This window comes from Phalacrocorax carbo, chromosome 2 (genome assembly GCF_963921805.1).
Source record: "Phalacrocorax carbo chromosome 2, bPhaCar2.1, whole genome shotgun sequence".
In the NCBI taxonomy this organism is placed as follows: Eukaryota; Metazoa; Chordata; class Aves; order Suliformes; family Phalacrocoracidae; genus Phalacrocorax; species Phalacrocorax carbo.
In genome coordinates this window covers 41,825,218-41,848,096 of record NC_087514.1, presented here as the reverse complement: position 1 = coordinate 41,848,096, position 22,879 = coordinate 41,825,218, and the positions used below count along the sequence as shown (strand labels likewise).

The 22,879-nt window shown below is 39.7% G+C and overlaps 1 protein-coding gene across 2 annotated transcripts in view; it reads right to left on the bottom strand.

Moving 5' to 3' along the window:
- The window catches only part of TOX (thymocyte selection associated high mobility group box), a 230,517-nt gene that overhangs the window by 19,936 nt on the left and 187,702 nt on the right, over positions 1–22,879 (bottom strand). For both annotated transcript variants that reach the window (XM_064442662.1, XM_064442661.1), the window contains exons 5-6: positions 21,832–22,062; positions 9,281–9,361 (exon numbers count right to left, since the gene is read on the bottom strand). In XM_064442662.1, coding sequence (XP_064298732.1) covers positions 9,281–9,361; positions 21,832–22,062 — 312 coding nt within the window. The remainder of the gene's footprint in view (positions 1–9,280; positions 9,362–21,831; positions 22,063–22,879) is intronic.

The following is a 22,879-nucleotide window of genomic DNA, read 5'->3' as shown; positions in this document are numbered from 1 at the left end:
TCTTTATTAACATCAGCAATTAAGCTCCCCTTTATAGTAAAATACACATAAGATTGCAGAACTAGTGCACATTCAGTAAATGTTCTTGGTACTATTGAATGCCTTTGTGTCGTTTAAATACATGCTGAGAGACCTCCTCAAGGGCAAAGACATGAGCCTTATGGCCAATATGGGCAGCATAAACTTTCTATCTATGCAAACAGCTTTACTTGTGGGTAAACATAACCTATTTCAACCTCAGAAGTTTTTTCTTTTTACATAGCCAAAATGGTGTAACATAGTTTTATTTTAAATGCGAAACAGATGCTTCTCTTTAAATGAGAAACAGAGGTTTGGCATCCTCTCTGCATAGACAAGGAACAGGTACTATGTGAGTTTCAAAGCCTAGAAAAGAGTTTAATTCAGTTCAGGTTTTACATGAATGTGTCAGAAAACTATGTAGCTGCCACGTTGTCCCTTTTCATGGCAGTGCCACGCGCACATCTACTGGCTGGTGTCTTGAGCCATGCGGAGGAATTCAACATTTTTTGGACTCTATGACCAGAATGAAGGTTACATTTAGGTAACAGCAGTGATTATGTCAGCTGGTACCAGGAAGGTCTAGGCTGTGCAGGCTGTGATCAACCTCTGGCAGGCCTGACTCAGCTTTGAATTAGTTCTCTCCAGTACCATGGCATTAAAGAGCTAGATAGAAGGAAATTGGCTGAATATTTATGCAGGTCCTACAAAGCTTACCTAAGCTTAAGTTTGCATCTGCTGTCTTTGTCTTTGCTGTCTCTTTGGTGGTAGGAACATCTTGGATTGTTTATTCCTTCTCTCAGCTTTTCTGTGTTCACATAATCTTGTCCATTTTTAATGTTTTTGACATTTTAGGTCACTTCCCACCCCAAGCCTGTCCTTGAGAAGAATCCCTTCTTCTAGCCTACATGGGCTCAGCCATTTTATTAATACCACTGTGAAGCTGTTTATGAGAGAGTGACTTCTCTCCAGCAGTGTTTTCTCTCTCCTGCTTAGCTCTTTAACTCCTTTAGAGATTCCTTTGACTTAACTCTCTTCACTCTGGTGGAGAATTCATATGCATATTTGCAGTACAGCTGCCTTCCTATCTAAGTCACAAGAGGCTCTTAGCAAATGATGTTTCGTATTTTGTTAATTCCAGTCACCTATTGCAATAACAACATCTGGGACTCTAGAGAGTTCAGAAGCTTTTTGACACATTCTTGATGTTTCAGAACAAAGGAGTAAGCCATGGGTTGTCATCTATAATTAGCTGAGGTGGCTCAGAAGAACATCCTCAATCTCTAAATATACATTTTGTCGTCATCTACAGGGGATTGTCATGGATTCATTCAGGGTGTGTAAGTAAAAATGGATGTTTTATGAATGTAACCTGGGTACATGTGATAAAGGATATGCAACTTTAATTTGCTACAAGTGTTTTAACTCCCAAAATGGAAGCACTAGGCTAATAGTGAAATCTAGTTTTATTAACTCACTTCAAAAACAAACACAGTTCCTCTCCAAATCAAAATCTGTCTTCTCTCAAGCTCAAGACATTTCTGCCATTTTTGGCAGAAATTATGTGAGAGCATGTCTCGGTTTTTGCACTGCTGAATGTAAAGCTTCACATGATTTAGCCTCAAATTAAATTCATGGCATTAACTTAAATATAGTTCGCTCTACATTTGCAGACAGTAGATAGTTGGTTTCCTTGTTAGACAAGAAGATGGCTGGATTTGTGTTATTATCAGATTAGATAATTGTTTAATAAATATATATTTCACTTAACAGATACTCTGATACATCACGTACTTGTGCATACATAATTTTATTTATGATTCCTAGAAAATTTCTGACTATAACCTAACTCTAGAAAGAATGAAGAACTGAGGTATCACAGAAGCATGAATTACGTGCTCTACAAGCCTTACATTATCGTTTTCCCAGCTAGGGATTCTAATGTTTAATAGAAAAAAGTAAAAGCTGTATGTGCGTGTCATCATTCTGGTTTTATTTTGTTATTGTTTTAAGGGGAATATTGCCAAATGCCTTGTAGCACTTTAATAGATTAAAAAAAAATCATGCGTCAAACATAACCATATTTTTAATTTATTCTATCTATCTATGATGCTTTCACTGAGAACAGCCTAAACTGTTTTATGAAATTCCAAAACATCTGCATGGACTGGGGCTAGATATAATATAGGAATCTGTTGTCTCAAAAAGTGGAAACCAGGTGCCTTTCTGCCAGCAGCAGAAGGGATGCTGCTCTCCTTGTACACAATAGCCAACTGATTAAAGCACTGACCAGGAGACACGGCAGTTCAGTCACCTACTCTGTCAAGAGATATTCAGAATTTTATTTCCAAAAGAAATATCCTAAACCCCAGCAACTGCTTATTTCAGGGAGGAGTGAGCCAGGATGTGAGTGGGCTCCCCTAAATCTGAAGTTTGGCCACTATGCAGAAAAGAATGTGGGATTCACTGGGCCACAGAAAACAAATCGTTGAGAGAGCACACCTGCACATCTGCATTTACTTAGGAGTGGGGAGATGCACTATCTGGGAGAGCTGACATATTATTTGCCTTTTTATATGTTAGGCAAGTGTTCTCACCACATACACATATGAAATGGAAAACTAACACCAAGGTTACCGTTTGATTTTTTTTTACCATGGTCTCCATTTTGCTTTTTACAAGTAGCTCAAACTTTTTCACGTGTATTCACTTAAGAGACTCGAATTCCTTAAGCTGTTCAACTGTATTACAAAGTAGGCAGTGTAACAGATATTTTGGGTGCCTGGAAACTCTCTGGTTACAAAATGCTGCGCTGATGGCATTAAGGCAATGCTAGTCTTATTAGATACGAGCTTTAGTTTTTTTATGAAACATAAAAGCTCGCCAAGCCACTCTCCGTCATTTATCAGCAGTCCTGGTCAACTGGGGAGGTCCCAGATGACTAGAACCTAGCGAATGTGACACCCCTCTACAAGAAGGGTCGGAAGGAGGACCCGGGGAACTACAGGCCTGTCGGCCTGACCTCGGTGCCGGGAAAGGTCATGGAGCAGATCATCTTGAATGTTATTAAGCAGCATGTGTGGGACACCCAGGGGATCGGGCGCAGCCAGCATGGGTTTATGAAAGGGAGGTCCTGCCTCACTAACCTGGTCTCCTTCTATGATAAGGTGACCCGCTTAGTGGATGAGGGGAAGGCTGTGGACGTTGTCTGCTTGGACTTTAGTAAGGCCTTTGACACTGTCTCCCACAGCATTCTCCTGGAGAAGCTGGCTGCTCACGGCTTGGACAAGTGCACTGTGCGCTGGGTGAAAAACTGGCTGTCTGGCCGAGGCCAGCGAGTGGTGGTGAATGGAGTCAAATCCAGTTGGCGGCTGGTCATGAGTGGTGTTCCCCAGGGCTCAGTGTTGGGGCCGGTCCTGTTCAATGTCTTCATTGATGATCTGGATGAGGGGATTGAGTGCACCCTCAGTAAGTTTGCAGATGACACCAAGCTGTGTGGAAGTGTCGATCTGCTGGAGGGCAGGAAGGCCCTACAGAGGGACCCGGACAGGCTGGATTGTTGAGCCAGAGCCAATGGTATGAGATTCAACATGGCAAAGTGCCAGGTGCTGCACTTGGGTCACAACAACCCCATGCAACGCTACAGGCTTGGGGAGGAGTGGCTGGAGAGCTGCCTGGCAGAAAAGGACCTGAGGGTGTTGGTTGACAGCCGGCTGAACATGAGCCAGCAGTGTGCTCAGGTGCCCAAGAAGTCCAATGGCATCCTGGCTTGTATCAGGAATAGTGTGGCGAGTAGGGTCAGGGAGGTGATAGTGCCCCTGTACTTGGCACTGGTGAGGACGCACCTTGAATACCGTGTTCAGTTTTGGGCCCCTCACTACAAGAAAGGCACTGAGGTACTGGAGCGTGTCCAGAGAAGGGCAACGAAGTTGGTGAAGGGTCTAGAGAACAAGTCTTATGAGGAGCGGCTGAGGAAGCTGGGGTTGTTCAGCCTGGAGAAGAGGAGGCTGAGGGGAGACTTTATCGCTCTCTACAACTACCTGAAAGGAGGTTGTAGCGAGGTGGGGGTCAGACTCTCCTCCCTAGCAACAAGCGATAAGACGAGAGGAAATGGCCTCAAGCTGCACCAGGGGAAGTTTAGGTTGGACATTAGAAAAAACTTGTTCACCAAAAGGGTTGTCAAACATTGGAACAGGCTGCCCAGGGAGGTGGTTGAGTCTCCATCCCTGGAGGCATTTAAAAGAAGGGTAGATGTGGTGCTTGAGGATATAGTTTAGTGGTGGACTTGGCAGTGATAGGTTAGCGGTTGGACTCAATGATCTTGAGGGCCTTTTCCAACCATAATGATTCTATGATTCTATGATAATTGCAAGGTGGTGGGCTAGGAAATCTAGCTCTGCCAAATACTTCACAAAGCAATTTTACGTGTCCAAAGGATCTGCACTGTCCACAAAACTGAAAAACATCCAACATGCTTGTTGCAATGTCAAGTGAGGACATAATTTGACTTAGATACAATATCAGAGTTTTGAAATATGCTTGAGTATTTTGAATTTGAATAATATTCTCCTTGCTGAGAGATTTTAGCTTCAGCCATAGCTGCTAAAATATGTCTACATGAAACTTGAAGCTGTGTTAGATAGAATTAAAGATTCATTTAGCCAGAGAGGACAAAACAGGGAAATCTTCTTTGTACTGTTAAAACAGTTAAAGTTGTACTGCTATAGTTAACATACATATATATATATATCATTTATACGCATATACATATTATGCATGTTAAATACATCATATGCATGTATTGTTATATAAATATACATAGATGCACATATTAATATATGAAAGTTTTTAACATTACCCATATATATCTGGATTAAATATATATTTGAAAGATGCAGAAAAAAACCTCTAATGTCAGCCAGAAAAAAGGCTGGTTAAGCTAAAAAAAGTGCTTGTTTTATGAAAAAGTAAAATTGCAATTCACAGCATTTTATGTAATGCTGTACAAATTACCAGCTACCAGAGACTGCATTTCTGGACCTGAACAGTACTAAAAGTTGCAACTAAGGGCAAATATAGAGACACTTGTTTACAATGCAAAGGCTTCGTCAGTACTATAAGCAATATGGCAATCTGCGCAGCAGAAGATATAATGCTTTGTAATGTGATTTTTACTTTACATATCAATTCCTACACACATGAGCAAACTCAACAACAGCCCCATTAATTTCAATCATTCTAAAATAGGAGAAAATACAGAAAATAAACTGATAAATTAAATGGAGATTAGTGCATAATGGACACATTTACACAATCTAATGTTTACCTTATTTATTGGGTGGTAGCCCTATTTTATAGAGACATTACTAAAGCGTTTAAAAGTGTACTAGAGATGGACTGGCAACCTTATTACTGAAGTTGCTGGTGATACTTCCACTGTTTTCAGTTATGATTTTGTTAAATAACACAGTCTAAAATTATACATACTAGGTGTGTGAGTGACTTCTACGTGTGTGTGTGCGACAAACTCCAGCCAGAACTTCTCAGCTTTGTCAACAATGCACCCAGAGGAAAGGACCATATGCCTCCCAAAAAATTTGGGTGCCCTTCCTTAAGATTCAATGGAAAAGGGACTTGAACTCTGGAAGGGACAACGACAGATTGTGTCAAAGATTAATATCTCATCTTCCTATTAATGACACTCAAATTTATAAATGTGTATCATCTGAGAAAGCAGCTGAGACTATTCCTCCACATGGGCTTTCCCAGTACTGGTTGCTGTCTATGATGAAGCTCAGGTAGTCTGTCCCTCATGTTGATCTCCCCTATCCTTCACTATGCACCCATGGCTATGAGTGTCTGAAGGAGAAGTGAGGATGCAGAGGACAAGAGAAAGACTAGGAAAAAGACTGAAGGTTTGCTGCTGGGAGAAGAGAAGAGAAGAGAAGAGAAGAGAAGAGAAGAGAAGAGAAGAGAAGAGAAGAGAAGAGAAGAGAAGAGAAGAGAAGAGAAGAGAAGAGAAGAGAAGAGAAGAGAAGAGAAGAGAAGAGAAGAGAAGAGAAGAGAAGAGAAGAGAAGAGAAGAGAAGAGAAGAGAAGAGAAGAGAAGAGAAGAGAAGAGAAGAGAAGAGAAGAGAAAGAGAAGAGAAGAGAAGAGAAGGGAAGAGAAAAAAGCAAAGTGGGCAAAGGGCTGAGTATCATGGAGAAGCCCACCATCCCCACCTGATACACCACTCCCACTCCAGAGCTTGCGATGGAAACTAATATTCCTGAATTTCATTATTCTGCTGTCAGGCAGAGGCTAAGAAATCTCCTGGCAAAATGAGAGTTACCCCATTTCTCTGCAATCTCCTATTCTGCCTATTCCAGCATCTCAAATGGCCAAGATGGGTGCAGTAAATTCAGCTCCAAGTGTGGTCTGCTCAGGTAGGGCATAGCATATGTCCATTCCTTTGCCTCTCAGAAAACTGAAGACTTGCAAATAAATGCAAAAAGCCATACAAAAACACTTATATACAAGTCATACACTCACTATTTGTTTAAAAACTGGCAGTACTTGATTAAAAACATGGCAGAATCAGTGTTCCAAAGTTTGGAGAATGGTAGACCAGCTGCTTTGGGAGGTGTGAGGCACCTGCTGAGCTGGAGACAGGGCTCTAAGCAGCACCCTTGCCTGCTTGTGCCTGCCTCTTCCCACAGGCAGAGTCCTTTGGGAGGGAAGAAGGAAGAAAGCATGATAATTGGGTAACTCCTATCATTTGGATAGCAAGAGGGTGTCCTGATGTCATGTGAAGCACAACTGAACATCTCACAGCTGCCAGCCAGCTAACTCTGAAGTCGTTGGAGCTCTGCTGTGAACATGAAGGGTGTGATATAGGTCAATACTCTGAAAAATTAAGTTCTAGATGACCCAAGCAGGATATCCAAAATTACTGAAAACCTGATTTCACAATGATTTGGTTGTGTTTGAAAATATGGACAACACAAACCTCCTGCTCCAGAGCGCTACTGAGAATTTCTTTACACTACAACACTGCTGGGATGAGCAGCACAGAAAATCCTATAAAGAAGCAAGGTTAAACAATATGCAGTAAATATAACACAGGAGCTCCCAGGGTGAACACTTGATTATAAGCATATGAAATGAGACTCACACAGAGTGTGGTAAAAAGTTTAAAACATACCATGTGAGCAAATCATTAATAGTGCATTAAAGCATTTTTGGAAAAGATATGTTACTTTTGGCATGTCTTAACTTTTGAGAATGAGGTCTTGGAATCTTAATAATATTCTCTAAAAGTATATTTTATAGATGATAATATAACACATGGACATAAAAACCAGATGGACTCCAAACAATCTTAATAATGTATTGTATATATTTCTTCATGCTTACATGCTTGTCTAGAGAACTACAACTCTTCTGGTGCCGTATAAATATTTAATAATGATAATTTAGAATATACTGATATAATATTACATCTGGGTATTTTACATCCTTATTCCAAAATGGACTTGCTTTAGTTACATGCCAGTTCTGTTGGATTCATTGAGTGCGCTCACGAGAGTAAGCAATTAGTACTCGGCTTCATTAAGTTTATATTTTGATACATTCCACACTAGAGGAAAAAATTACATTATGGGCAGAATTTAAATAATTGCTTAAAAGTTAAGAAAATGCTTCAGTGCTTTTCTGACTAACAAGAAATTTAAATATATGCATAAATGGCTTCATGCACTGAACTAACTGATCAAGAGTCTTTTAAATATTTTTCTGTAAACAAACTTCAGAAAATGCCATAATATACTTTTTCTCTTTCCAAAAAAAAAACACAACCCCAAACCAAAAACCAACCAAACACCAAAACAAAAATTTCAGGTCTCTTAGATGCGCCATTTCAAAATTAAGCTATATAGAGTGTTACGTAAACAGTCCATAATATTTTGAATAATGACATCGAAGTTATTTTCACAAGTGAAAAATTGGCTTCATGCATTTCTTCAAAACCTATTGGAATATTTTGAGCTTTTTAGACCTATATTTTGCTAATAGGCAGCCTATTAAAAAAAAAATTCTTTGTGTGCACATGGTACCCTTTCTGAAGGCAATGAGTATTAGAACCAAACAACCCTAAAAGAGAAATTAAAGGCATCCTGTAAATCACTTCAATTAAATGCATTAGTATTTATGATGGTAGCTATAAAATTAAAATGCATAAGGCACAAACCCCCAAAATGAATGCGGTAACACCCATATTTTAGACTTTTAAATTCAGAACAAACACTGACCAAATACTAAGATAATGTAAAAGAAGCATGAAAGGTCCTTGCATGGATAATCATATACTCTTCCCCTGAAAATGTGTACAAATTAATATAATATACAGAGAAGTATAATGCAGGACCCCAAAAACATTTAAAACTAACATAGAGTTCTACTCATGTCACGTATGGCAGTCCTTCATGCTGCCACCTTTACCTCTAAAATTTATTTTATTTACGTAAGAACAAAATATATCTAAATTTGTTTTGACAGACCCAGAACAAGTAATTCTAACCAGTATGATTCCAAAGTTGCTCAATAGGTTTTTCACACTGACACAGTGCAGTGCAGTAATTTCACATTCTTCTGCATATTTTAAAGCCTGCTACAAACGTTAAAGCGTCTATTACCAAATGATGGGCACTAAGAATGTTTGTATAAATCAGTTTAGAAAATTGCTACTAGTTGTGTACTGGGGATACACTGGTGTGTTCCAGTATAAGAGCCTTAGGGTGACCTGTGCTGTGCACACACGAATTGCTTGCTGGATGTAAAATGGAAATTTACATTTTCTTATGAAAATTTGCTTGACTTTTTGTGTACTGTGATTGCAAGGTAAAACAGTACTTTAAAAAAAAAAAACCAACCCAGGCATTTTGGGTAATGATATGGTTTTTCCCCTTACAGGTAGAACGGTGACTGCCTGGCACAGCACGTTTGTCATACTGAGGTCTTTTTACCAGTATGTCCTTCCTCTGTTGAACTGCAGTGATACTGCCAGCCTGGAGAGGTGCTGTCTCTATGACCGGAAGAGAAAGGATATCTTTTCATGGCGAGGTGACTGTGTTTATTGATCATTTGCACCTTAAACCTAAGTTTAAGATGATAACAAACATGGCTATTTGCACTAAACACTTTGGTGCTCAGCACCATGTAAATGTTGAAAATTATTTGCAATATGTCACTATACATGTGTGTATGTATATACATTATGTGTTACCTTGGATACAAGGCTTGCTCTGTAGGCAGCTAACTGCTTCAGATATTCCTTCTTGGCAGCTTCAGTTTTCTTTTTGTATACCTAAAAACAAAGAGTGTCACATTGGTAAATTAATCTGGTTTTGTTTTTATATATCGCCGGTGTGTCTCATGCATCTTCATAAAGTCTTTCTAAGTAAACAGCCTTTCCTCCTCATATTGCCTAAAGAGTGAAATAATAAACATTAAATATTTTAAAGAAAATATTGTTCCAACTGCGAAACACCCTTTAACTACCCAGCAGTACTGAAAAAACAATATCCCTCAGAGCATCTCAGGTTTAATTTTTCAAAGTGAAGCGCAAGGCGTACTTGCAAATGGGACCTTTAGGGACAGGGGAAGGCAGGCGTGGACCTCTCCACTGGCTTCCACTTGTGAGACTAGTTAAAACCCTCTGGGGAAGATGGGAATGTGCAGAAAGATATTTGAGCTAAACGAAGGAGGAGATGATGGCACCACACATCAGCCAAGAGGCTTTCTCTCTTCCCCGGGTAAACTGTTGGGGGGAGTCAAAGAAGCTTCATGTTGCTGCTAAGGATAATAAATCATGTTAGTCATTATTCCAGTCTTGACCCCATATTGGTCTAATTAAGTTCTCAGGAGCATGGATCTATTTCTGCACATTTCTCCCAACTCACCAAATTATTTTAAATACCACATGTCTACAATCTCATAATAGATTAAAGAGCTTGGAGAAACACTTCAGTTTTGCCCAAATTTCAAGATCAAAGATTATCCGGAGGGTTAGGCAGGACCTCATTGCAGTACATTAACACAATGTTACAAAAGCGAACATAGATATTTAGGGTTGAAAGTCTCCAAGAGGAGAACCAGTTTCTGACTCATGGAGCCTAGCTAATGACTTGCTGTTAGCCATGTCAGTGACAGATTCAAGAACAAGTCAGCATTTCTTTTTGCAAATATTATCACGAGTTTCTCATCGCTTCATGGGTTTTTTTTCCCTAAAAGGGTAGACTTAGGAGCCATGCAAGCACCTTGGCTTCATGTCACTGAGCAGAATTGACTCCTAGCCTTCCATGTTTCAGGGAAAAGCTTAAAAACCATCCAAACAGAAGGTTTAAAAATAAGAGAGACAAATAAAGGGAGAGTAAATTTACTTTTTTAATTGCTGTTATATTTCACAGTTTTTAAGTCATATGCCCAGAGCAGAGATTAATTCATGGGCATTTGGGATTTACAGTATTACACTAAATGGGACTGCAGCTTTGAGTCTCTGCTGTCCACTTCTCCAGTCAAGTGCACAACCTTGGGCAGCTGCGGAAAGACACCATGAAGAAAGTATAGACAATCCACACTCTCCCTCCCAGTCCACATTGCCTAGTTAACCGGGCTGTTGATTCAAAGGTAAAAGATGGGCAAAGATATTTATGACAATTTTGGGGTGTTCTCCTGAATTCCACAGGTGAAAAACACACATGGACATCTCCTCCCCAGAAGGATAAACTTTATGAAACTTAAAAATGATCTCTTTTGATCTTCCAAAGCTCTAGTAAAACCAGCAGTCCCGTAATGGAGTGGACTTGGCATCAGAGAGTGCGCACAGAGAGGACAACACAGTTGCAGACTACAAAGTGAGAGTGGTAGTGTCAGACTTGGAGGATACAGCACAACACCATTTTTATAAAGAATGTGCCCGTGAAACATTTTTTTGTTTCACTGAGGCTTTGCTTTCAGAGGCAGAACAAACCTCAGATAAAGGCTGGCAAAACTCAGAGGCTGCCTAAAAGGATTAAAGATTTTGCTTCCCAGGGAAGCAAAAGATCATAATGGAAACAGAGAAGTCTTAGGCTTCTAAAATTGTAAATATAAAGACAGAGAGGAAAAAAGATTGGTTTTAGCTGTGCAACTGTATCTGTACACCCTTGTAATTTCTCCAGATTAAGATAAATATATAGTGTTGGCTGACCTCTTATTGTTTTGCAAAAAAAAAAAAAAAGGTAGCAATTTGCTTTTTAAGTTGTAATTGCTTGTGATTATTAGGGAAATGTACTGTTTGTTTTGAAAATGAATAAAAAATTAGTCAACAGCCTGTTCCTCGCTGCTAAAATGAATTTAGCTTGACCTACAGAACAAAGACAAAGTTATACCGCTTCTTATATTGCAGTGCCTCTGCATCATTCTGATAGCCAGTTTAAAAAACAGAGCTGAACAAAGAATTTTACACCGAATAATGATCTTCAAAAGATCATGTATCTACTGCTTCCACATTGGCCTTTATTTTGCATTACACAAATATAAAAAATATACACTCCTGCTGTGCTCTTAGAGTCACAGCATATTGAAAGAGTCCTCTGGGACCTGACTTTTCCCTCAAATAGTCATACTGTACAAGGTTAACTCAATAATATGAAGTTAACAACAACTCTGTAAATCTCCAACTAAAACAACACTACTTCATAGGAGTGTCATCATAGAGCTGTTATTTAATTATTCCCTACCTATACATCTACCATGTTCAGTGTACACATTGTCTTGCCCTCTTTTCCTGGGTCTTCTGGTGAGCCAATAATACTCACATGAATGCCATGTCTTCCATGGTAATATAAACATTAACGATGTAATAGAAGGGCACTAGAGTGAAAAAGTTGTCAATGGATGGGGACAGGGTTTTGATGACCCCAGCCTGCTTTGATGATTTACATTGGCCAGAATGTTACCCACAGGCTGGCTTGTCTGGAGCGTGATCAGCTCCCCCCGCTTCATCCTTGCAAGGGCATTGGCATGTCCTCTGAGGACAACAGCTTGAGCTCTCACTGTCTGTATGCTGTTTTCCCTTTGAAGATGCCCACTCTTTAGGACAGCACACAAGTGGGTTGATCATCCTTATAGTAGTTTTGGAAATCCTAATCAGTCCTGGCTTATACTAAAAATTAGGGTAAGTTCTGCCTGTCCGGGGAGTTGTTAATTTTCATGAGTAACAACAAGGTCTGGTTGTCAGTATTTTTCTCTGAAGGCAAATGAACGTGGTCCTGGTAGTGGGTACCAGTTCACTATCTTCTTGCTAGACCAAACTGAGGGCTTATGAAGGCAGGGCAAGTGGGGAGCGTCCCCAGCATTTGTAGCAGCACCTCAAACAGGTATAAGCAAGTCAGCTGCCCTTCCCAACCTCTTTTTTTTTTTTTTTTTGCAGCTGTGAGAATTTTTAGCCCTCAGACTTAAAGAATTTTGTATTTTAGAAGTATAACAGAGTTGCAATCTTGCAGCGCTTTCGGGGAGGAAAAACTCTTGTGTCGTCATTCAAGCGTACTCTAGAAAATGGCTGAAGCTCTTTTGAGTTTCACGCTTAAGACAGTGCCAAATTATGAAACACATCATTTCCAATAATATGTTTAACATTTTCGCTTTAACAAGAAGCAGGCTTCTGTCCTCTTTCTTATCTATAGTGTACAGTGACAATATTTAATTTTGTTTTTAACATCTCAGAAATCTCTTCTAAGGTCATTTTCCCCTCCTTCATCAAGCAAGCAACAATTATTAAATAAGTAACTTGACAGGAGCATATACTTATGGAATTAAGTCATTCCTAGCTTGCTTTAATTCAATTAACATGATAATTGAATGTCAACTGATTGTCATTCAGGCAGTAAAGGTCCGTTCTGATTCAGCAGCAGATTTGTTTTCTTACACAATATTTTATTTTCTGTATTGTCTCAGTTGTGGAAATCGAATGTTGGCAGAAAAAATATCATTTCTGTATATGCAGTGTGGGTCAGCTTAATTTATTCTTATTTTCTTCAGCTTGTTATAGAACCCCCCAAACACCAAGATTACATTCATTTGTCTGCAAATGGAAGCTGCTGGCATTATTTTCTTACTGTGCCTCATGAATGCAAATTTATACAGCACAATACACAGGTTCTTAGTTTACTATTTAATTACATTTCCAAAATGCACCCGGTACGGTAGCTTCAAGTTCCTTTACAATGTTTAGCAAAGCATGCAGCAATATAGAAGAAGATACTTTCCAGAACGGGTAAGTATGAAACTCTACCTTGTGCATAGAAGTACATCAGATAGCATTTGAATTAGGCCACTGGGGAGAACGAATGCCCTGGGCTCCCCCATTGGTAACATAACCTGGTTAGCCTGGTGCCAGCCCCCAGGCCATTGCAGTGGCACCCTTTAGCTCAGGTTCCCTAGGCTGACCATACGTGTGGGCTACCAGTGCTGTAGCAGCTTACACTGAGGGCTGAATTCTTCTTATTAATAGTGATACACATCCTTAAACTGACTGCCCCAAAGTTTCATTTGGAGATAGAGGGGTTGTGGGTTATATGGTTAGCCACAAGCACTCACAAATACTAGATTTACCAAATTAAAACCACAGAAGAATATCTGCACTTCTGTTTTATGATGCCAACTTCTGGTCATGTTTTGCTTTATATATTTTAACTGCTGCTCAGTTCTTGTCTTCCTGGATCATAAATTCCTTGAGGCAGGCTTTGCGTCTCCTTTGCTCTTCTGCACGTGAAACTCATCACTGATATATATATAACTGAAATATACCTGTAATGCCTTGAGCCAAGTATTTGTTCTGGTTAGTCATCTTTTCCCAATGAACTTCCTCTCAACTTCCTCTCAACTTGCTTGCAGAGGGTTATCAACACATCACAACACACTATGCAGCAGGACTCCTACCCTGTCCCATGTGGTTTGCACCCTTGTTCCCTTAGGGGAACAGACTTCCCTTCCCCCAGTCATCATCATAAGAGCCATAACAGGCACCCAAACATCTGCAAACATGCCCACAGTTTTGAATATCAGGTGCTAGTAGAAGAAGGTACCAGTGACCACAGTCCCCTTTGATAGCAGAGACTTGGAGACAGTGAGTTAAACTTAGGAGAAAAAGGGACTTTCAGAATTTGTGCCTCATGGTAGTCTGAAAGAGCTTTGTGTCTCCTAGCTCACAAAGCACGTTATGAAGAACCATGCTACTTCTCTGGCTTTACCTAAAAAGCTGGTACAAGGATGACAAAGAAGGGGAAGTTTTCAGTTTATCTTGTGGATGTCTCCTTAGAGCTGACACTTGCAAGCAAGTTATATTTGTCTTTTTAAAATGATGCAAAGGTGCCCACATTTGTTTTGATGGAAGTGTTCCATAAACCCCAAAAATAGTATATGCAAAAATAGCAAATCAAAAAGCAACATGACTGATTTTGTCTTTTTGGTCTCCACAGTGTTAATACCCACGGGAGTGTCATTTTCACAGGCTACAGTTACAGAAATGGCATCTGATAAAATACAGTAGGCTGTAATCCTGAATTAAAATCCACATTCAGATTGTCATTCCTGGCCCTACATACCTAGGTTTATAGAGAAAACTTGTATTTTTTCCAAGTGGGAGACATATCTCTAGTTTTAATCTTCTGATTTTGCAGCAAAGGCACCTAGAGCTGCACACACTCATCTAAAATGTGGAGAGAGATATTCCCACAGCAGTCAGAAAAAAAAAATCCTCGGAATTGCTTAATGGATACTGAAATATGTTACCATTTGATTTTTAATCTAGGTACATACACCAACAGAAAGAGGCCCAGGGCTAGCTATATGGCTCAGCAGTCTCTGACTGTAGAGCATGAAAAAGACACTGATGACATATTAGAGGCTTAGGGGAAAGAATTCAGTCTTTCTGGCATGCAGGGGAAAGATCACAGGCCAAATCCAGCTCTAGCACAAACAGCGAGACTTGACAGAGATCACTGGAAATTGTAGCCATTTGCACCAGGCCTAAATTTGACCTTATAGGCTTGATGTTCACAGCTTGCAGGAACGGGACGGTACATTTTATCAGAAGCATGTTGGATGAAAGTTGGGTACAAAACACATGACATTAAACATATGATTTATGTGGTGATTATATGCACTTGCTGGTATTCTTTTTTTTTTTTTTTTTAAATAAGGTTGTTAGCCTGAATGGAGCATAATAATTGGTCCTAAAGCCAGTTTTGTACACATTTGATTTAAAGCCATGTTCCTATTGAGCTTGAATGTATGGATAAAGGGTGGAGAAGAAGAATGAATAGAAAATTGAAATATTATTTATGCATGTTGCTGCAGTAGTACTTGGAATCCAGGGCCCTTTTGGCCCAGCTCCTTCCAAGTACAACAAGAAGCGCAGTTAAAGTCAACGTTCATAACTTGGCAGCCATGTGTGGTATTTATCTAGAAGCTGTGTCTGTATTATGTAGCAAACAGATATTAGAAAGTCACCCCGGGCAGAGGGGTTTCTGATGTTCCTTGTGACTTTGGTGCTCCTGGATGCTGCAGGAAGGCCAAGCTGCTAGGTGGGCTGGGCAGCAGATGATAGCCTGTGTTACCCTGTACAGAGTAAGATGCTGCAGCCCCTATGGTGACCTACAGTAATTTTATTTTTCTGGTGGCAGAGGAGAAGGTTTCCCATCCGTGCACAGCACGGTCCTGCTCAGCCCATCTCTGGATGGGAGAGAGAGGCATCAGCTGCCAGAAGTCCTGCAGCAAAAATCCATTGCAAACAGAGGGCCTGACACTGCCCCCTTCTGAAGTCAGTGGAAGGTAAGGGGTTCAAGGTCTGGCCCTTTGGAAACCAGGGCAATAAACCAATCTGAAGATATAAATTTATATATATATTTACATATATATACACAGACATGAGTTTGCATCTGAGTTTATGCATGCCTATTCTTGGCCCATTGTGTTCCGGCTCATTAAGCCCAGCTGCTTGCAGGGGAAGGGAGAAGGAGCAGACACCAGGGTGAGGAGCAGTTGTTTTAAACTCTTGATGCACTCGTCTAGAGCTTCAAAAGGGTAGAGATGCAATTTCAATACAGAAACTTGTCAAGAAAAACAGTGGATCTCCCAAGCAGGCCTAAGGTGCAACGCTGGTAAAAATGACTTTGCTGGTGCAAGTAGCTGGGAGGGGAGGTGTAAGGTTGCTGGCTGTTGTTCCTCTTCCTGAATCCATTTTGCTTGCAGTTCACTTTGGCAGTGTGCACACACAGATGTGCCTTCGCTTTCTATTCTCATTTACAAAAATAAAACAAAGCTAAATTTAAACCTTGTGTAGTTGTTTATCTAATAAACTGAACGTACATTCCCATCATCTTACATGTGTGTTAAAGTTACTCCTTGGAGATTGCTTCATTAGCATGGAGATAATAATAAAAAAGGTCCTTTTTAAAGGGAGAACAAGAGGTAGAACAAATGTCTGCATGAGTATATGAGCATATATAAAAAGTGAACAAATTGTAAATTTATGTGTTCAAAATGCTGCTGACTACCTTGACCTGACAGACTGCGTATCCTCTGGAGCTATTTCAGCAGCCACTCTGCAGTCTCCTGAACTGTCTGATGTCTTGACAGTGGGCACCCCACATGCGTGGCCATGCAACGGGAACGTGATGGCTCTTCCACCCACGGAATGAGCTTATTTATCACGTCAAGAGGTGGGACAGTGACACAGCATTGTGCCCCAGAAGGGAGGAGGAGCTAGGTAAGGTGTCCCCAGAGGCCAGGCAGAGCCAAGGCCTCTTGAAATACTGGTTTTGAATCCATTTTGATCTGATTTGTGGTGTTTCATGTCACGAGAGATGCTTCGGAGATAGGAAGTGTTGGCCAGCATTACTTCTAAAACCCCTCCTGATCCCACTGGATAATGCGCTGTCATGTCTGTCGCTTCCCCATGATCAAAAGAGAAACTTATAAAACACATTTTCTTATTTTTCATGCCCAAATCAGTCTGGGTTATTTGTAGTGACCAAAATAGAAACCCTTGAAAGCTTGTGGTTTCTAGCAAAAATGGTAACAGTATCACAAATGTTGACACTAATGCACAAGGATTTCAATTTACTTAAGTATTGGTAACATACAATCCAAGTTCCATCAGATGTTAAAGAACTGCAGTTTTTATCTAGTGGGTCTTTGAGCACCAATGAGGAGTAAATGATTTGATTTTGTGAGCTCCAAGGATTTGTCAGCTGCCTCATAAGTATAATTCTGGCTTTTCATATTCCTGCTGCTTCTAATTTAGCAGGACAGGCTCATAATTGAAGCAAATTAACTATTTACACTTGCCACTTCTACCAGGGGAAGAGGACACATCAGCAGGAAAGAATGAGTGGGAAATTAAATTCTTCCCACTTGTGTCAGATCTGCCTTTATATAAACACATTAACAGTAATTTCATGAGGCGTCAAACATAGGAATAAATACTGAGGGATAAAATAATGAGGTGTTGCTATTGAGCTGAACTGTTGCAGCTAATATTACTTTGTATGAATTATGCAGCCTGAAAGAAGGCATATGTTACAGCACTCAAACAGTTGCTTTGCCGCCTTCTTCTGATGGTTAAGTTTTGGGTCCCCTAGGTGAATCCATCCTTCTTCCTACTGCAAGCCCCGTGCAACATTTAAGTAAACACACAGAAACACATATACTCACATATGTACGTACGCACACTAAGCTGTTCATAGGAGGCCAAAATCATTCCTGCTAGAATTCCAGTTGTCACTGAAGTTACACCAGAGATTAATTTTGTTGAATGTTGAATAGACATTCAATTCCATTTTTAGAATAATAGCACATTTATTAAGGTCTTTGGCTGAAGTTTTAAAGTTACACTAATGTAAACAAGAACATTTTGTTTGTAATTTGCCACATCTATTACAGCTTTACTAGGACTCCAATTAGAAACTTAAGGTTCATTTAGTACACACACATCTGGTACTGATTTAAAATTACTTTCCTTTTTCATCTAAGGACAGAAAATGACCTAAGTAGCCTTTTTACCCAGTTTGAACCAGTGTTCTGTCTGAAAGCCAGAGACTTGACCATTTAGCATGCTGAACCCTCTTTCCTGGGGGCTGTTTTTCAACCCTTTGCAGTAAAAGTGTGTGCAAAGGGCAAAGGTGAACATAAATAAGCTATAGAAACAGGATGCACAGAAGTATAATACTAACTAAGTAGAAAATAGTGTTTATGATAGTAAGAGAGGAACTAGAAAAGCCACTGAAAATATCCCTGTGCTATGCTACAGCACTGAGGAAAACGTACCCCAACGTACTCCTGCTACAGCTGCTTTCTGTTCACAAGTATATTAATCTGAACAGTTTTAGAAAACATTTGTAGTGAAAAACGAAGGAAAATGCCCAGTCCCTGCTTCTGATCATGTGTAACTATTGCACCCAATTCAGAATTCGAGAAGAAACAATGACAAAGTCCACCATGACCACTAAAGCCCCTTTAATTTCTGGACTCCTCTGTGTAGATAGGTTTGAGCAACCAAAACACAGACACACCAGTGTTGTTTGCAAATGGCCCTTATACGTTCAGAAATTAATGGGAACAGTTATAGCTTATGACCCCCAAAAAGCAAATGTCTTCATATGGTAAAATGAGAGTGGAAGTACACTGGTATCTGCTTTAACCTAATAAATTGCAATATTCTCATGGTAAGAGCATCAGAGTGTAATACATTTTAAGTATAACTTCCCCATAACTTCCGTGAGGCATCCACCGTTATCTAGTTCATAATAACGTTTCCTTTTTTGCCATTCAAATCCTACTTTTTCAAACAACACTTTCCTAGTTTCTTCTGTGTATGTAGTTCTTGCACAACCCCTTTCAAGCTACAGTCTAATATGTCAGATTATAAAAATTTTTTTGCAAAGGCTTGGACATACATATGCTGCCCTTGAGTCACCACTGTACTGAGTTTCAATACCTGTATTTATTCTGTGGTCAATCTTCAGGAATAAACAAGAAGAATTCTATCCATTTCAGAAAAAGCTGGCTCACGTCATAGGAACAAAGAAGATTTTATTTTGGCATGAAAACATGAAGTTATTCTTCTTTCTCAATAGCTGCATTATGTTCTACTTTCTGATTCATTTATATTTACTATTTAAATAGTAAAAGGAGTTCCAATTCAGGAAACACAATTTGGAAACATAATTCTATTTAAATTCCAGAATAAGCATTAACTTCCAAAACATAAAAGCCAGAAGCTTTATGATAATTGAATCCTTTTCAGCAAGTATAATTCATCAATAAAGTATTCCTCTAATGATGTTATTGTTTCTTTATTTAACTATTTTTGCATTTCTGAAGCTTCTTCAATGCCAAATTCCAAATGCTACATTAACCATTTGTATTTTTAGAGTCCAATTTTCCTGCTAGAGACATAGGTTTCATAACAGTTACCAATGCTCTGGATCTGAAAAATTAGGCCTTTAAAATACAGACTATCTAGTCAGTTAAGATGTCTTGTAATCATTACTTTGTACTATCAGATCCCTAATGGAATAAAGAATGAGTTTAAATTTATTCTAGAAAATAGGATTGCCAATTTTTTTAAATAGGGACTATCTTTTATTCTTTTTGTACAGTGCTAGATTAGAAAGGGCCTGGGCCTGGAGTTTTAACAATGTGCTTAATAGATGATAATGAATAGGCAAAATGAGTCAAAGAGCAACAGAGATATGCTAAACCAAACTCTTGGAATAATTTGCTTAAAAATCTAGTTGCAGGCATTTTTTCATGGATGTGTCATGTGGATTCCGTAACACATCATTCTGCTGTGTTCCAACTTAAATTAAGGACAACAGAGATAAGGAAAATAAATTTTGTTCTGCTGTTTCAGCGTAGGACTCATTCAGTTATTGCTTTCAAGCACAAATTGGAAATCCAAGGTAAAGCTGAAAATTTTAGGGTTTTATGCACTTTTCTTAAACAGAATTCTGTGGAAAGACTTCAGTTTTCTGCTGGTACTGCTAACATGACAAATTTAAAGGAAATGTGAATTTTATAGTCTTTTATCTCCATTATATGGTCTTTGACTATTATTCAAGAAGTCAAATTTTCTGCTTTGTAAGCAGAGCAAATATTATGGAAGGAAAAACTGTACCACTGCAACAGCCACAAATTAAGGGTCATTATGAAAAATGGAGGAGAAAACCAAGCACAAGATCTTGCTTCGTGTCACCACTAGAGAGTTGTAAGATTAACTAGATTAACACACTCTTGAGAAGTCTAGCTCTCTGCCTTTCACCACTTCAGGAAAATTTGGATCCACAATCTCACAGGCAAGCAAGATGGGTCCCAGATACAGGTCTAACTACTTGGACCACTCCTGAGGTATGTGTTTGGGTGTGCAGATTTCAACACGGGGGAGTGATTCTGGGCAGGTACACAGGACAAGGAGGAATTCATCAAAACCTCTTGCTTTTGAACTTAACTAAAAGCATAGCCAGTATTTTTCCTGAGTCAAAAGTGAACAGTCATCATCATGGTCCCCAAAAATAATGTTCGACTATGAGAGAACTGCTGTACTGGGAAGGTCTAAATAACCTGTCAGATCAAGGACGTAACCTTGGCCTTTGCTGGACATATTAAAAAAGGCAGGAAGAAGAGATAACACAACACTAATTAGCAAAAAACCCTTCTTTTTTCCCAAATCCAAATAATTTTACCTACAAAAAAATTATAGCAATATTTTCCTTTCAATTCTTAGCCTTATTAACTATAATTGTGTAATAATAATATGATTGGTATGAATGAACGAGATGCAGTTTTGTCCCAGTACTTTTCCACTCTCTGTGCTAACATCAACGCGCACCCAGGTGTCTTGCAGCCAATATAAGCCAGCGCATCCCTTCTCTCCATATCTGTTTCTTTCTTAAAGTTCCCATTTCTTTATCTACCCAATCTATTCTGTTGGCAGATAGTAAAAATGCAACCACCAAAAACGGAAAAGCAATGGTATGCTACAGCAAGGATGAACGGTATTTGCCAACTGTCACCACCGTAAACTCACAAACATGGAGAGCTTCACCCAGAGTTGCCCACTTCTACACAGGATCTGACTGACTTGGAAGGATTTCTGCAAAGGTTCAGATCAAGCTCTGCTGACCTTGTTGCAGAACCAAAGCCCTTCCATGGAGGATGGAAGTAACTACAGGGTGTAATTTCCACAGCCTACATGCATGCTGTGCAAGAGGATACCCCAGAACATTGTCAATTTGCCAGGGTCCACCACAGCTCTCTTTGGGTCAACACAGCCATAACTCCTTTCATAAAAGCCAGATGGGTTGGGAAGAGGAGTGAGCCCAGCTCCCCTTCTGGCATTGTGAAGCAGGGGAACATCTGCAACTGGGAGCTCGGTTACGTGTCAGGTCCCACTGTACAGACATGATTTTTGGCAACAAGGTCCTCCTACACCACACTGTCATAGACAGGGCAATGCTCTCATAAAATCTGAGGCCCACAATTTCAGCATAAAACAATCCTAAATAAAATCCTAAAGCTTGTGTCACACACTAAAACTGAAAAACTCTTAGTGGTTTCATACAGAAGAAACGAAATTATATTCTCCTTATCTTAGTCTCTTTAAATCATATTCCCGAGATGGCACATATTCAAGTTTCATCCCAGCAAACAAAAGAAACTGCCTACAGTGCTTAGATGACCCTGATAACACTTTCCTGAAACAAAGCCTCTGAGACACAGCACAGTTTGTACCTGTTTTTGTTCTTCTCCTAAGCCGTCCCACATTGAAGCTACAATTTTAGAAACTTCACCAAAAGTAGCATTGGGGTTTTGGCCCTTGATGGCTGCTTGAGTGTCTCGAAAGAATAATGCATAGGCAGACACAGGCTTCTGTGGCTCATTTGGGTCCTTCTTCTTCTTCTTTTTGGGAGTTTTGGGTTTCTTTCCCATATCTGAAGCAGGTCTCTTCTCTCCACCATTGACCTGTAACACAAAATTAGAAAAGTACTATTAAAAAAGCCGATTTAATTCAGTCCATCCACCATTACAGCTTCTGTGATACAAAGAGATTTTGGATTTTGCACACAAAAATGGAATTTTAGTTGCCATCTTTGCTAATCCAAATGCCACATGAACAAAATGCATTATAGGTATTTCAGATTATGTAATTTTTTCCCTCAAAGTGCTTGATATTTTGCTTTTGTATAATTGTTATAATCTCATTTATAGCTAATCTGGTCATCTTTTCCCTTTTTCTAAATTTTATTGATAATGGCTATAACATACATATAATAAGTAAATTCAAAGTAAATTAGTTTCATTACATCCTCACCACCAGTTCAACCACATGAATTACCTGTGGACAGCAGGGACACTGTCATAGCTACCTTTCCTGTATTCTTACCCTTTCCCAGAACTTCACAGAATCACAGGTTGGAAGGGACCTCAGGGATCATCTAGTCCAACCTTTCTGGGAAGAGCGCAGTCTAAACAAGATGGCCCAGCACCCTGTCCAGCCGACTCTTGAAGGTGTCCAATGTGGCTGAGTCAAACACTTCCCTGGGGAGATTATTCCAATGGTGACAGTCCTCACTGTGAAAAATCTTCCTTGTGTCCCATCGCAATCTCTCGAAGAGCAACTTGTGTCCATTCCCCCTGGTCCTCTCCATGGGACTCCTTGTAAAAAGGGAGTCTCCATCTTCTTTGTAGCTACCCCTTAAGTACTGGCACATGGTGATGAGATCCCCTCTGAGCCTCCTTTTCTCCAGGCTGAACAAACCCAGCTCTCCCAGCCTATCCT